This window comes from Sander lucioperca, chromosome 5, assembly GCF_008315115.2.
Source record: "Sander lucioperca isolate FBNREF2018 chromosome 5, SLUC_FBN_1.2, whole genome shotgun sequence".
In the NCBI taxonomy this organism is placed as follows: Eukaryota; Metazoa; Chordata; class Actinopteri; order Perciformes; family Percidae; genus Sander; species Sander lucioperca.
This window is the reverse complement of record NC_050177.1, coordinates 8,784,519-8,799,184: the sequence shown is the minus strand read 5'-3', so window position 1 is coordinate 8,799,184 and position 14,666 is coordinate 8,784,519. Positions and strand designations below refer to the sequence as shown.

At 41.3% G+C, this 14,666-nt stretch overlaps 1 protein-coding gene across 3 annotated transcripts in view; it reads left to right on the top strand.

Annotated features, from left to right (window-relative positions):
- The window catches only part of cadm1b (cell adhesion molecule 1b), a 166,425-nt gene that overhangs the window by 113,278 nt on the left and 38,481 nt on the right, over positions 1-14,666 (top strand). For 2 of the 3 annotated variants that reach the window (XM_031296390.2, XM_031296388.2), the window contains exons 2-5: positions 215-235; positions 5,628-5,774; positions 11,515-11,667; positions 14,098-14,235. In XM_031296390.2, coding sequence (XP_031152250.1) covers positions 215-235; positions 5,628-5,774; positions 11,515-11,667; positions 14,098-14,235 — 459 coding nt within the window. The remainder of the gene's footprint in view (positions 1-214; positions 236-5,627; positions 5,775-11,514; positions 11,668-14,097; positions 14,236-14,666) is intronic. The other variant, XM_031296389.2, reaches the window with a different exon arrangement.

Below are 14,666 nucleotides of genomic sequence, written 5' to 3'. Positions count from 1 at the left end.
TGACTCATTATGATGCCTTTTGTAGTTCTCTTAATTGGTGGGAAATTACACAAATATCGAGCTTAAATTTAATGAATTTCAACAGCCCTATTTATCGCTTATGAATGAGTTTTTTTGTTACCAATGGAATATGGCTCTCTGCTTGCATCCTGTCTGCTCACAACCTGTCTTGTTTTTTTTCTCTCTCTTCTGCTCTCTTCCTGCGCTGCAACAGGAGCTGCTGAAACCGTGACAGGTACGCTTTCTTTTATGCTACCTGCTGTTCATTTGGAAGTGCTTGCTTCTGTCTGTGTCTGGTGATTGGCTGTCCATCGCAGTCTGTTCATCTGTGCATATTTACATGAATGGTTGGTTATGTTGGCGTTTTCTTTTTCAGGATTGGAGGAGAGAGCCACACACTCAAACAATGCAGATCCGCTTTTTATTCTTAATTCTCAAATCAACATTTCGCCACATGTAATGGCAGATTTTCATTTTGTTTTCAGACCACTCGGTTGCCACTTAAGTTTCTCTGTTTTTAATTAGCTTTTTTACTGGGATTTAAGATGCTAGGAGGTGCACTTTACCAATTGTAATTATACCAACAGCACAAATAAAACACCACTGGCTATAACTAGGCTATTTCTCCTAATGAAAACAAGACGTTTCTACAGCAGCTCTGTGAGGCTGCACAGCTGTTTTGAGCTAAATACTTATGCTAACATGTTTAGCAGGTGTAATGTTCACTATATTCACCATCTTTGTGTGTTAGCGTGCTAAGATTCGCAAATTATCAATAATCACAAAGAACATAAAGTTGGTCATAAACCAAAGTGTTGGGCAAGTCGTGTGGCTGTCTCCTCCTTTCTCTGAATGTCCAGCTGCAAACTCACACCTCACTACATTAGAAGAGGTGAACTAACCGTTCTGGTCTTTATGTTATTTTCTTTCCAACATGGTGTGAGGTTATTGTGAATTATTGACCCACCCCACACACACACACAAGTGCGTGGCACTATCTTTGTGGGGACCCGTCATTGACATAATGCATTCCCTAGCCCCTTACCCTAACCTTAACCATCACAACTAAATGCCTAACCTTAACCCTAACCATAACCTAATTCTAACCCTAATCCTACAACCAAGTCTTAACCCTCAAACAGCCCTTTAAACTTGTGGGGTCCAGCATTTTGGCCCCACAAAGCTGTCGGGACCCCACAAGTATACTGTATTCCCGGTTTTTGGACCCCATGAATATAGTTAAACAAAAACACACACACACACACACACACACACACACACACACACACACACACACACCAAGTATTGGTACATTTCTAATAAATGATGAATGTTGAAATCTTCATCTTACTTGTCCAGATGCTACAGAAGGTCCCGAAAAACTAAAACTGTGATTCCTGCATCCCAAGGCCAATTAAGCTTAAGATACCAATTTCTAACTTCTAACTAATGCTTTATAAAGGGTTTATAAACCATTTACTGATGCTTTATAGATAAGTCATGAGTCAGCAAAACGACTGTTTTGGGTTGCTAGGTTGTGACTGGTGTTTATCCTTTCCGTTTAGTAATAATGCAGTTATAAATGTTGTTGACTCTCTCCCGCCCCTCTGGAAGGGAAGTGAACATGGCTTAAAACTGATCTACAAAAGCTTCAGTAAATAATTCAGTTACAATTATAAACCCTTGATAAAGGATGCGCCATTACAATGTGGTACCCAATCATTACAGCGTATCGGCCATTTCATTTACTTCACAAAAGTGAAACCTTTTAACATTAGTTGGTGAATTTCTCTGGTGGAACAGCCTTATTTTCAAGAGATGTTGTAGCATCATTATACAGTTGGTTCCACTGAGTTTCTAAAAAGAGGTTGTCTTTGGTAGAAAAAAGAAAGAAAAAAAAAAGATGGTCAAATTAGTGGGTATGAATATTTTGAAACCTTCCCATGCAAAGGGTCTAGGAGAAACAGCAGGGCGCTAGTATACCCTGAGACCCTTGTGAAGATCCTTAAAACAGCATTTCATCACGAGGATCAGGGTTTAATGACTGAGCTGGATACAGCCACGCAGCAGCGAAAAGGCAGCATCAGAGGAGGAGAGGGAGAAACTTTTATTGTTAATGACAAGGATATAGTCCTGGTTGTTCCTTGAAAAGGACACGACTGCTGCAGACAGCGGTGACTCAAGGGAGAGGAATTGGGGGCTGGCTGTCCTGCCTTTTGCTACCCCTTTCATGTCTTTTGATGTGAAAACAAGAGAGAAAAGTTGAAAGAGGGAACCAGCTTGATTCAAAGGTGCCTGTCTCAAAACTTCTGCTAGAGGAGCCGGTCTGCTAATATTTCCTGATTTTGTCAACTTTTGGGGTGGAGTTGGTGTTAGTACGGCTGATGAGGCGAGCCTCCATGCCAGATACTTGTACATCCCCTCAGAGAGAGAGAGCACAGACTTTTGAAGGTCTGTATTTCCCTCTGACTGTTTCATTCAGTATGTTGTGATGCAGGAACAGGAGGGCAGCCATGTGTAGCGATACGGGCACTTTACTCTTCCAGACAGCTGCTGGAATGAGTGTGAATTTATCAGCCAGTCATCTGTGCCATGCCTCTGCCCACTCCCCCTCCATCCCCACCCACCACCCACAATTAATGATTGCCTCTCCTCATTCGCACCCAATCACGACCAGGATGCCGAGGCAATTGAAAATGTTTACTCCGATTGCAAAACCCCTCCATGTTCCACAAAGTGGCCTGTTTTCACTTTGATGGGATTGCTAATCACAGCGACGTTATTTATGTGTGTTTTGAATTGGAGATGAGCCTTGGCTAGGATACTGGAGGGGGACCAACCTTGCTTGGGGCTGCTAAACCTCATGGAGAATTTATCTATCGCATTCCCTTTCTCTCAGTCCAACAGATTGGGAGCAGAATAACCTTGCTTTGAGGTTGCTCTATGTTGCCGTTTTGACTGCCAAATATAATCGCTTTACAGCGATGAAATAAAATAGACATCAAAACACTTGACATTGCTTTCGCCTCATCTTCTGCAGCACTTAGTACATGTGCAGATGAGCTCCAGCACACTTGATATCAATACACATTTACACACTTTAGCTCTCCACATGAAGATTATTTTGATTTGATGCCCATAATTATCCCTCTTTATTTATTCAGGTTGTATTGGACGATTCTGCACCCCAAGATTTACGTCCCATGCCAATGCAGGAAATATTGTGCCCCATATGTAGAAAAGTTTAAAGGAAGGGTGTAAAAGTCAGAGTAGTGGATACAAATAATGTTCTGTTTTATGAAGCGTAAACACAGTCTTTCCCCTAACCTTAAATATTTTAGTTGCCTAACCTTTACCATACCTTAAAGGAATAGTTTGATATTTTGGGAAATGGGCTTATTCTCGTTCTTGCTGAGAGTTAGATAAGAAGGTCAGTATCACTCTCATGTCTGTATACTAAATATGTAGCTACAGTGGAGCCAACAGCTGGTTAGCTTAGTGTAGGAGGGGGAAACAGCTAGCCTGGCTCTGTCCAAAAGTAACAAAATCTGCCCACGAGAAGCTCTAAAAAGGTCATTTAACACATTATAACTGATTTGTTAAATTTGTACAAAGAACAAAGTGTAAAAACGGAACAGCCCGGGCGAGAAACTGTCTGAAAACAAGTCTGTTTTGTCTTTTTATAGCGGGCCAGCAGCAGTTAGCTTAGCCAGCCAGCTAAACAAACAGGCTGCTGGCTGTACCCTGACATTGAACAAACAGATATGAAAGTGCTATTGATCTTCTAATCTAACTCTCTCTAAGAAATGTTGAACTATTGTTTCAAAGTTAATTTACCAAAACCACTATCTTTCCTTAACTTCAACCACGCTGTAGACCACAGCCAAGTAAATGTTGGCATTGGGGTTTTGCAGAATCATCCAGTATCAGCGTTCTTGTCGGGCAATAGGGTTGTCATAAGTCCATAATCACCCATCATTTACCGTTCTTCTTATTGTTCAACCAGCATGTTAAGGTGAATAAAACATGTTTGAGGGATCATTTGAGAGTCTCTACAGAGGAGGCAAGGTAAGATAAAGGGCCTAATGTGTGAGTTATAGTATCCAAATGTTTGACGTTTATTTCAGAGACAATAGGCACCACCGGCCCACCCCTCCATCCGCTGGTCCGTAACAACATTGCCAAAATAAAAAAGGAGGAAAAAAAGGTTGAGAACCCCTGCGTTTATTTAGATTCTCCCTCGTCCAAACACTCATTCACTTTTGGCCTTTCTGCCCCTAGTGGCTGTTAGAAGATATTCCTTTGTTTACAATAAACTCCGAACCAGAATCATAAACTATCACCTTCTGCTGTGCTATTTAATTTGGTTGATGTCTGTGGCTTTTTTTCACAATTTAATATTAGATAATGTCAATGCCCACTAACAAGTCGTAAATATAAACTGCATTAAAAACCTTTAAAGGGCTGCAGTGTGTACTTTTGGGACATAATCGGTGTCTGTTTTTACCCATTACCTTCCTGATCCCTGGCAGCAGAGTGGAATGAAATGGGTAGCTCATTGCGTCAGACAGGTCCGAGGAGCTTTTTCTCCACACGAGGTTAATTTCTTATTGCTTGCCGCATTCACAGAGTTCATTTTGAATCATGTTAGTTTGGCTGTCTATTCCCATTATCACTATCTGAAAATGCAGGTGTTTTTTCTCCTCCACTTTGTAAATGTCAGAATGCAATAGAGGCGTCTGACAACTCGAGAATGCAAATGTGCTTTTTCATGTTTCCTTGGGGCTGTGTGGCTGGGAGTGTTGTTCCTCCGCTGGTGTGAATCCGAGGCATTAAAACGCATTCACCGTTCTCCTTACACTTTTTGAGGCTCCTGCCAGATAAATATAGCACAAGGTGACTTTTGATTCCTATTTCTCTTGGAAGACGGGGTGTGTGTGTGGGGTGGGTGGGGTGGTATGGGGCAAAGCCAGGCTTTTTTGTGTGGGGGTTTGCTGTGAGGTGTAAGTTACGATGACAAGGTCCAGGGCCTGTCTGTGGCAACAATGCCAGTGTACACAGAGTGACTCAGATGCTTACAGCACTTTTAGTCCTAGAGATACAGAACAGCTGATCACACAGAGCGCACATTGGTCACAAGGAACCTCAGATGGAGGGCTCTGATAAAGCTCAACCATAAAATGCATCCAGCTCGGCTCATCTCTCTGTTCAACTCTCTCGCTCAACTCCCCCTCTCTTCCTCCAGCCGGCCCATATTTACTACTTGCCACTTTCTTACACTCTTTCTTTGTCTCTTTTTCTTCCTACCCTCTCCTCTCTCCCTATCTTCGTGGGCAGCCGAGCTTACAGCCCATCTGGCACTGACTCATAGGTCCCACTCTGAGCTGGGGGAGAGCAATAGTGACAAACATTGCACATGGCTCTTATATTTTAAAAGGATTAGACGTGGCTGCAACCAAACAATCTACGCTGCCTTTTCACGTATCTCTACACTGTGCATGTGTTTACATGCAGTCCCTGTTGTAAGAAATATAAATATTTGATAGGATGTTAAATATTCAGACAGGAATGCTTGCCACCCATTTGAAATTACAAATTTCCCATCTCTATTTTTGTCTGTTGTGAAGTCGAAGGTCAGAACCTGGCGACCGACAATGTGTCGGTGATCGAGGGGGAAACGGCTACCATCAGCTGCAGAGTGAAGAACAACGACGACTCCGTCATCCAGCTGCTCAATCCCAACAGACAGACCATCTACTTCAAAGATGTTAGACGTAAGTGCTAGTGCCTCAGACACAATGTTAAATATTGTGAAGTAAGCATGAAATATGCAAACACATTGGGGTTACTTACAAAGAAACACCAAGAACACTCCCAGCCACAGCACCAAGCAAAGTTGTGGACATTGTACCTTTCAGTTCCATAATATCCAGTTTCAGTTAAGATACGGGGACACAAAGATATGAAATGTGAATGAATGAGATTTTAAAATGATCGTGAAAGTTTGAGTTTTTACCCAAACTGTAAGAGTCCATTTGATATACTTACTGTAGGTATGCATAAAAAAAAAACCACGTAATTTATTTGTTCAAATTAAGTAGCTACTTACACACCATAAGAGCGGCCTGTTATGCTTATACGCCGAATCAAAACCGATTACAGTTTGAATATTTACAATAGATCGAATTTCGAAAATAAAATGGTTCAGCCCAGCGTCTTTATTAATTAACAATGGGAATTTTCCATTAAGTTTGAATTTTTAGCAGAAGTAATTTAAGCTTTACTTTACTTACTACTAAAGCAGTATTTTATATATATTGTATATATTTTAATATGTTTTTTAATCTACGCAAACCTGGCCAATAAAGCTGATTCTGATGACCAAAGCATTTTCCCAAAACCAAATTATTTGAATTGTTTTTCCTCTACTCGACACTCAGAACATTAATATAGCAGTACAACAGAGCTTCTCTGTTTTTTGTGTTGGTAGCTAGTCCTGCAGCGCAGTGTTGCCAACTCCTTTCCAATGAAAGTAGCTAGCATTGCATATTGGTGACGTCATCGCACGTCACAGTAGTCGTGTCGGCTGACTGCCTGCGCACGCCGCAAGAGGACGAGAGGTAGAGACCCCGTGCTGTTGGCACTGTGACTATTTTGAGCAGCATACATGGAAATGAGTTACAACATATTTCTCGCCTTTTCCCTGATGGTCTGAATAAGTCGCTAAATTTGTCGCCAGTACGGCTCAGCCACCTCGATGTTTGCTTGTCACGTCGGAGTCGAAAGACTGTCAAACTCTGGTGAGAGCCGTGTGAAGGCAATCCTAGCCCAAACTGAAATTTGTTCAAGTACAGCAGCTTTAAGATCAAATCCAAAGCGGTTTTACTTGCAAGTTTCACATGGAAATATGGAACAATGGCCTGACTGTATTTGCTCTTCAAAATCCAATTTGTGGTTGAAGGGCATATTCCTCACATCCTTGTGTCCACATCTAGTCTGCATTTGAGACTTTGTGCTAATTGCACTACATTTGTGAGATTGTGTTGCACACTAAAAGCCCCTACAACAGTTTGTCCCCCCCAGAGGTGTGTATTTTTGTGTCGGTTTCACCTTTTAAGGGCATCCTGTACTAAAGGAGTCTCTCAGCTTTTGACATTTACAGTGAAGGTATCAGATATCACTACAAGATCAGCTCTAGCTTTAGGTTAAACGTGATTCCATCTGTCCTTGAATTTTGGGCTCTTTTACACAAGTCATTAAGCTAAGAATGCGGCAAGATTAATATGATAATACACAGCGCTACCATAATGGGAATACTTCTGTGTCCTTGTCACTGTTCGATTTTACGATAATCTCTTAGATTAGGATATTGAACATTATGATTATGCATGAGCATATGGGCTACTGCTACTTCTGCAGAGTTTTTGTCTCTGCTTTTTTACTTGTTTGTATCTGGGATCTGAGCCAAGATTCAAGGTGAACGAGAAACACCCTTCATTTCAGTCTATATTGCATCCCAGCTGTTATTCACAAGTCTAGGTAGCGAGACGCGTGTTCCATTTTCTCTCTTGTGAAGAGCATCAGGGGAGTTTGAATACACATCTTCGTCATATTTGTACAAAGCGATCTGAGAACATGGCAGAGAAAAATGGATTCATATAAAGCATAGGTCGTGTTGTGCTCTACATCTTAGAAATGTTTATTTTGACACCCTGGAGTAGATAGAGACCGGGATCATGTCAGTTTAGAAAAAGCAATGATGAATAATTAGCTCGTATCCTAACAATCAATATTAGCTCTGTACTGTTAAGGAAATCTTTCCACAAGGTTGAGGACAACCTTTTCCTCTTTCATTCTTTGCTAAGCTGCTCCAAGTGGGCCTGTAAACATGTCATTTTCTCTGCCTTAGCCAATGCAGTTCCATTAACAATTACAAAACACAACAGGTTTTGTTTGTATGCAATTAGATCTGAATATATGTCAGATTTCTGACAGGCAGCTAGAGTGTAATTTGGCCGCTGTTGCATGTTAAGTGTTCCTCGTAAATGGATCTAGTGAACCCCATGGCAGCACTATTTTAGACTCTGTTCCTAAAAGACTGCTGGTTCTGTGGGGACCCCCCTCAGCCAGTGGCATTGTTACCTGTCAACAGGGCCACTCGACACAGTGGCAGATCTTTGTCTACAGGTAAGTAAACAGCAGCGACATAGAGACCCACCAGGAGCTACAAGAACAGCAGCTACAAGCAGGCAGCAGCCACAGAAGCAGATGCACAAATACCATGCAAAAATGATAACAGCTTTAGAGTACCAGTGAAGGCCAAATAAACAAATTTAGATTGCAGCAAATAAAGATGAATTATGTCATAGGTATAGCGGCTGAGCGAGTGTTGTTGGGATGAGGTATTTATGCTGCTAGATATATGCGAACTGACATGCAATTTGGCTGAGTTGTCATCTGAAATGGGAAAAATAAGCTTTTATCAGCAAAGGTGGACCTCTATGGATGGGGATGCAAGATCACACCATTATTTATTCACTGCATCTTTTCTCAGGAATTCCCTGACTTTGTGTTTCAAAGCTTTAATGTTTAAATGTTGTGATACTTTGCCAAAAGACTTTCCTTTTTGCATCAGATACTGTGGGTTCAAAAAAGCTAATGAAAACCAGCTTTCAAATGTCCAGTATTCCTCTAAAACTTTTATAGTCATAACTAAATTAGCAGCATCAAAGTAAAAAAAACAAAAAAACTTGATTGACAGTGGAGCTGCAATATAAGCAAACAACCCCACAACAGTCGTCACCTGTGATTCAAACGTTCCTAAAAACACTGCGATTGGTGCTTTTTCTGGCCCTTCCCACTTCAAACCAGTAAGAAAAGCCAAAACACAAATGCATACATCTCTCATGTGAAATTATGTGTTCATGTAGCGCCCAATCAATCACAGTGAGAAGTGGTTTGAGAAATAAGGTTTTCAGGGCATTTAGTTGATTGTAAAAAGTTCTTTCATGAATAAAGTAAAAAGCTAGACTGGGTAAACCCAGCCCGATCTGCCAGCGATTTGATTTCACCCTGCAGCTCAGGCTGGAAACCTGTACATTTATCTATCCTGCTTCCGTTACAAATCTGCGGGGACCAATCACAAACTGGCTTATCCACCTGCCGCGCTATTGGCGGGTTTAACACAATGACGATAGAGAAGCGACCAAGCAGCTTTTTGTTTCACATTCAACATGACGGCCACCGAAGCGCAGCAACCCGTTGATGCCGCTGTCGCTGCTACGTCACGCGGATCGTTGGTCTGATTGGTTGAAGGACTATCCAATTACGTACAGAGTCATTTGAACTCTGCCTGTTGATCACGCCTCTTGTGCAGTGGAAAATACAGAGCAGACTCCCCAGACTAATGTTCAATCTTAAAAGATTGAGCTTGGTCTGGTGATAGCCAGACTAGTAAAAAGCTACTCCATGAAGAACAGCTGTGTAGCTTGAATTTGTGTTGTTGGTTACAATGGATTCACTTTACTGTCCAACTACGTATATGTCCAGTACTGTATACCTTTTGACCAATTTGGTGCAGCAGAAAAAAGGTGTGCACACAACACTGACTTAGCCAACAGTTGCTATATTTTCACATCCAGCAGAAACAGAGCAACATCATGATTCATTTGGACTTGTGTTTCTGGCTATAGCTGGCAAATGTAGGTCCGATATTTCACTCTCTGTCTTTGGTCTCCACCAATTCCTGAGGGAAATATCTGACTAAATCTTAACTACGTTCAACAGTAGGTGCTAACTTATGCTATGAGATGTTATGAGAGCTGCGAGAGTGAACCAAAACAGGAAAGCTGCAGGCCAAAAAAACAAAGCGATTAGCTGAAAGTATAAAGCTCCATCGAGCTGAGGTGAACTGCAAAGGTAGGTGGTAATTAACTGAGGCTTTCCTGCCACGAATGACACCTTTCATATACATGTGACTAATTGCAAATGTAAAAATAATGATTACAGACGCTTAAAATACATATCGTTATTACAATATATGGCAAAACACATTTCTTGCATGGGATTTTCAGAGCTTCAATAATAGCACAGTACAAGCTGAAATAATTAGTTGGAAGATTGATTATTTGACTTAGAGAAACTTAATCAAGAAGAACAATTGTAATAATCCATTAATCGTTTATCCTGTTTTTCAAACAAAAACTACCAAAGATTCACAGACTTCAGACTTCTTCTTTGTCTTTCTGGGTTTGAACGTAAACTGAATATCTTTGGTTTTGGATTGTCGGTCAGACAAAACGAGCAAGTCAAATATGTCAGCATTGGCGTTGGGAAGTTGTGTTGTCTGATATTTTATTGCCCGAATGATTAATCAGGCATCAGCAGATTAACCTCTAATAAAAAATAATCATTAGTTGGCGCCCTAATATGTAGATATATTTTAATTAAAATATGCCTAAACAATACTGTACTACTGCCTAATGAATACTAGAGGTTGTGCCTCTTCTATGCTCTTATGTAAGCAGTCAGCTAGTTATGAAACTTCCTTGTATAAACTACATTGAGAGTCTCAGAAGTGAAGGGGTTCTCTCCTCAGCAGGTGCTTTGGCTCTCAAAAGTGCATCAGTGTCATTGTTTACCTTTGAGGAGAGACTTCCAAAGAGCTCTCAAATTATATTGGGCGATGAGGTTTCATGTTGGAACTGCCCTGAGACCTTGGGTAGTGATCACGATGCTAAGTGCAAAGCCTGAAGGGAATAACAAACTCCCCATGCTTTAAACAGGGGCTGACAGATGCAGAGAGGACTTGATAAAGAAGGCAGGTCAAAACATCAAAAGGTCTCCCAATCAAATCAACCAAAGCTGTTTATGCAAAAGAGTGCTTAGGGATGAGAGCTGACCCAAATGAAAAGCGGAGTAAAAACTGTGAGAGACGGCTAACCTAGTTTGACGACATTAAAAGAAAATTCAGCCAACCTATATTGGCATTAGTATACAGATTCCCGGCTACTTTTGATTTAGAGTTTCAGGCATCCGACCCACTCCACCTCCACACTGTGATTTAATTCATTATGTATGTTTGAATGCCTCTCCCTTTCTTTTTTTTTTTTTTTTTTTTGAAAATGTGAGTTTGATGCATCCATCCATGACCAGCAGCAGCCCATTTTAAGAGTTCCTAGCTTGTTAGGAGCCCTCATGAGCACTCTTCACACTTTCCTGTCTTTGCGAGTGCTCCGTGGAGTGTAAAGCTACTTTATAAATCAACTTGTGTGAATCATTTTGAAACTCGCTTTTCTTTTACTCAATTAAGGAGAAAGCCCACAAAAGGGGCATTACTTTCTACCACCCTGCTCCGCCTCTCCTAATCTGTTTCATTTTCTCCTTGTGTCTCCTTTGTCTTCCTCCATCCCCTTTCTCATTCTCACCCCCGTCTTCCTTTCTCACCCCACATCTCACGTTTGTGTCCCTGCACTCTGTATCCTTACTGTCTCTGTCTCACATGTATCCCCGCAGCTCTGAAGGACAGCCGGTTCCAGCTGGTGAATTTCTCTGACAACGAACTGCGGGTGTCTCTGTCCAATGTGTCACTCTCCGATGAGGGACGCTATGTGTGCCAGCTCTACACAGATCCTCCTCAGGAAGCCTACGCAGACATCACTGTCCTGGGTAGGTGTGAGGGTGCATGTGTGAACTTCCCACTCACTCATCACACCCCTTCTCACACATATTTTTATTGTATTTCGCTCTGTTATAGATAGTGAATATGAAATAATAGTAATCTTTGATCCTGTTATCGTTAGTAACTGAAACAAAATGTCAGCCAATTAGGCTCTCGCAGTGCTCAACAGCATAACGAAAAGGAGCAGATGCTGAAACTGATGGCTCAGGCCATGGTGGTTTTGGCAGCTGTGTTGACTCTGTGAATCCCGGTGAATGTTGACTTGGATGCTCCAAATGATTCCCTATTGAGAGTCAGCTGTGCCACACTTTGATGCTTTGGAGTGAAATTACTCTAGTTAAGCTTTATTATACATGCAGACATCCTGGGGGATTGAAAGGAATTAAAAGCACTTTAAAAGTAATTACGCTAGTTGTACAATTGAAGCCTAGCTGCAGTATTTTCTGAACCAAGGGTTGCATTGAAGAGTCCTTGAAATGAACACCCCGCTGACTTTTTTCTTTCAAGTAACGAGTTCAGCAAGTTTGTTGCGATGACTAATGCAAGGGACAACTGTGCCTTATTCTATCTTGTGTACATCTTTCATCCATGCAACCATAGGATGTAATCACATATACAGTACTTACATAACTTTGGCATGGAATGTCGGGTAACACTTTATAATAAGGGTACGAAACATATGCTTAAGAAATGTATAGCTGATGCATGACTCGTGATGAATTAATGAATGTTTCATAAATTCCTTTAGATCATAAGAAAGTGACTAACTTCATGTGATTAGAGGTCTGTCGGTCCACCACTTTGATCAGAAGGGAAATATTTCAACAATAATTTAACAATGTTTGATGGATTACCATTACCTTGCACATACTTTCATGGTCCTCGGATGATAAATCCTACAGACTTTGCTGATCATCTGACTTTTCCTCTAGCACCACCATCTGGTTGACATTTATGTTTTTTTAGTGAAATGTCTTGATGACTATTGCATCGATTGCCATGAAATTTGGTGCAGATATTCATGTCCCCCTCAGGATAAATTGTAATCACTTTGGTGGTCCCCTGACTTCTAGTGCCATCAGGTCAACATTTTCCGTCAAATACTTTACTACATGAACAAATACCTGCAAAACTAATAACATTCCCATCAACCTCAGCTGTACTTTGTGCATGCTAACATGCTAAACTAAGATGGTGAACATGGTATCTGTTCTACCAGCTTACAGAGTAACTTACATCTTCAATCCAACTAAATGTTGAGTTTGTAAATTAAATGCACAGTCACTTTTTTACACTTTGAATTGATCCTAGTCCTATAGAAAATGACATCTCAGACCCCTGCATCTGTTCAGTCTCTCTGAAAGCAGAACAGTACTCATAGAAACATAAGAGTTCTTTTTCATCAAACTAGTAGTCAGATGCAAAGAACTACACATTGTTGCAAGAGCCAGAGCTCAATGCCCCCGCCCACCCTCCCTCCCCCACCAACCACTCTAGCTTTGACAACATTCAGCAGGTGCCAATTGACAAGTCAGGAGAAAATCTACAGACATTAAAAGCTAAGAGAAATTATTAAATAAGATGTTCATCTTTACCATCACTTCACAAACTGACCCATTAGACCACAATGTGGTATGATTGACCTGGACTTGTTTCCTTTCATGTGAAGTAATGTTGTGATACTGATTGTGACATTTGAGGTGATATCATGACTTCGCGTAAACATACACGCCACTTTCTAAAGCCAAGTGACGTGTTATCTGTACGCATTTTGAGCTATCCGCGTGTATGTCTACATTCTTTGGGTTTAGGAAAAGAAGAATGGGACGGTTGGGTTTAGGAAAAGAAGAACGGTACGGTTGGGTTTAGGAAAACAATAACGGGATGTGGGACAACGGCACAGTTGGGTTTAGGAAAAGAAGAAAGCGACGGTTGGGTTTATGAAACGTGACACGCGGGACACGATTCCCGGTCTCCTGGGTGAAAGTCTTGTGTTGTTTGACCCATCCACCTCCCCAACCAACCTCATTATGCGGATTTTTGGGCTTTCATACTACTCGCTACAGCGTAAATTGACACGCAATCGCAAGGTAATGTAATTCAATGGAGGCCAAACGGCATTGATAAACACGCTAAAAATCGATTATGCGTCTTGATACCGCGCCAAAATGGCATACGAATTGGCATGTCATACATTTACACGCCACTTCTTGAGATCAGTCTGGATTTTTCATATGAATTGTACATTCACTAAAAGTTGAGTATGAACAGGTATTTGATCATGTCCTAATGGTGAGGAACAGAAATTCACCCATTACTTCAACATGTTTTTGCACCCTCATTATTAAGCGTTACCACATTTGTGTGTGTACAAATGTTGGTATGCTGGTGTGTTTCTAACTGTTGCCGTGGGTCAGTCCCGCCAGGCAACCCAATCATCGAGAGCCGTGACGATGTGGTCAGCGAGGGGAACGAGACGGAGCTCACCTGCACAGCCATGGGCAGCAAGCCAGCTGCCTCCATCAGATGGATGAAAGGGGAGGAAGAACTGACAGGTCAGTAGAATAACAGCCTCCCCGAGTTTGCTTCACATGCTCCAGAGCTGTCCACTTCCCTACATATCTGTCTCTCAAGGCGATTCCACAGTGATCAAAATATAGCTCTGCTCTAAATCATTAATGTGTGTTGTACTGATTATGTTACTGGCATATATAGGAAGTGCCACAGAAAATAATCATGCTGGCATATACTGCTTATTTTCTATTACTACATTACTACTTTTTTTTTTACACCCATGTGTAAAATCCCCAGTCCATGTGTTTGGGCTGCTTGCTCAGCTACAGTATGAAATCATCAAAACCAGGCATTCACAACTGCAAGAGCTGCAATCCAAGCTCGTGTTATGTTTCATAATACATTTGACAAACCATTTGCCTTAGAGGCACTCTTTTTTTTTCATTTTTGGATTTAGAATTGCTTGAATATT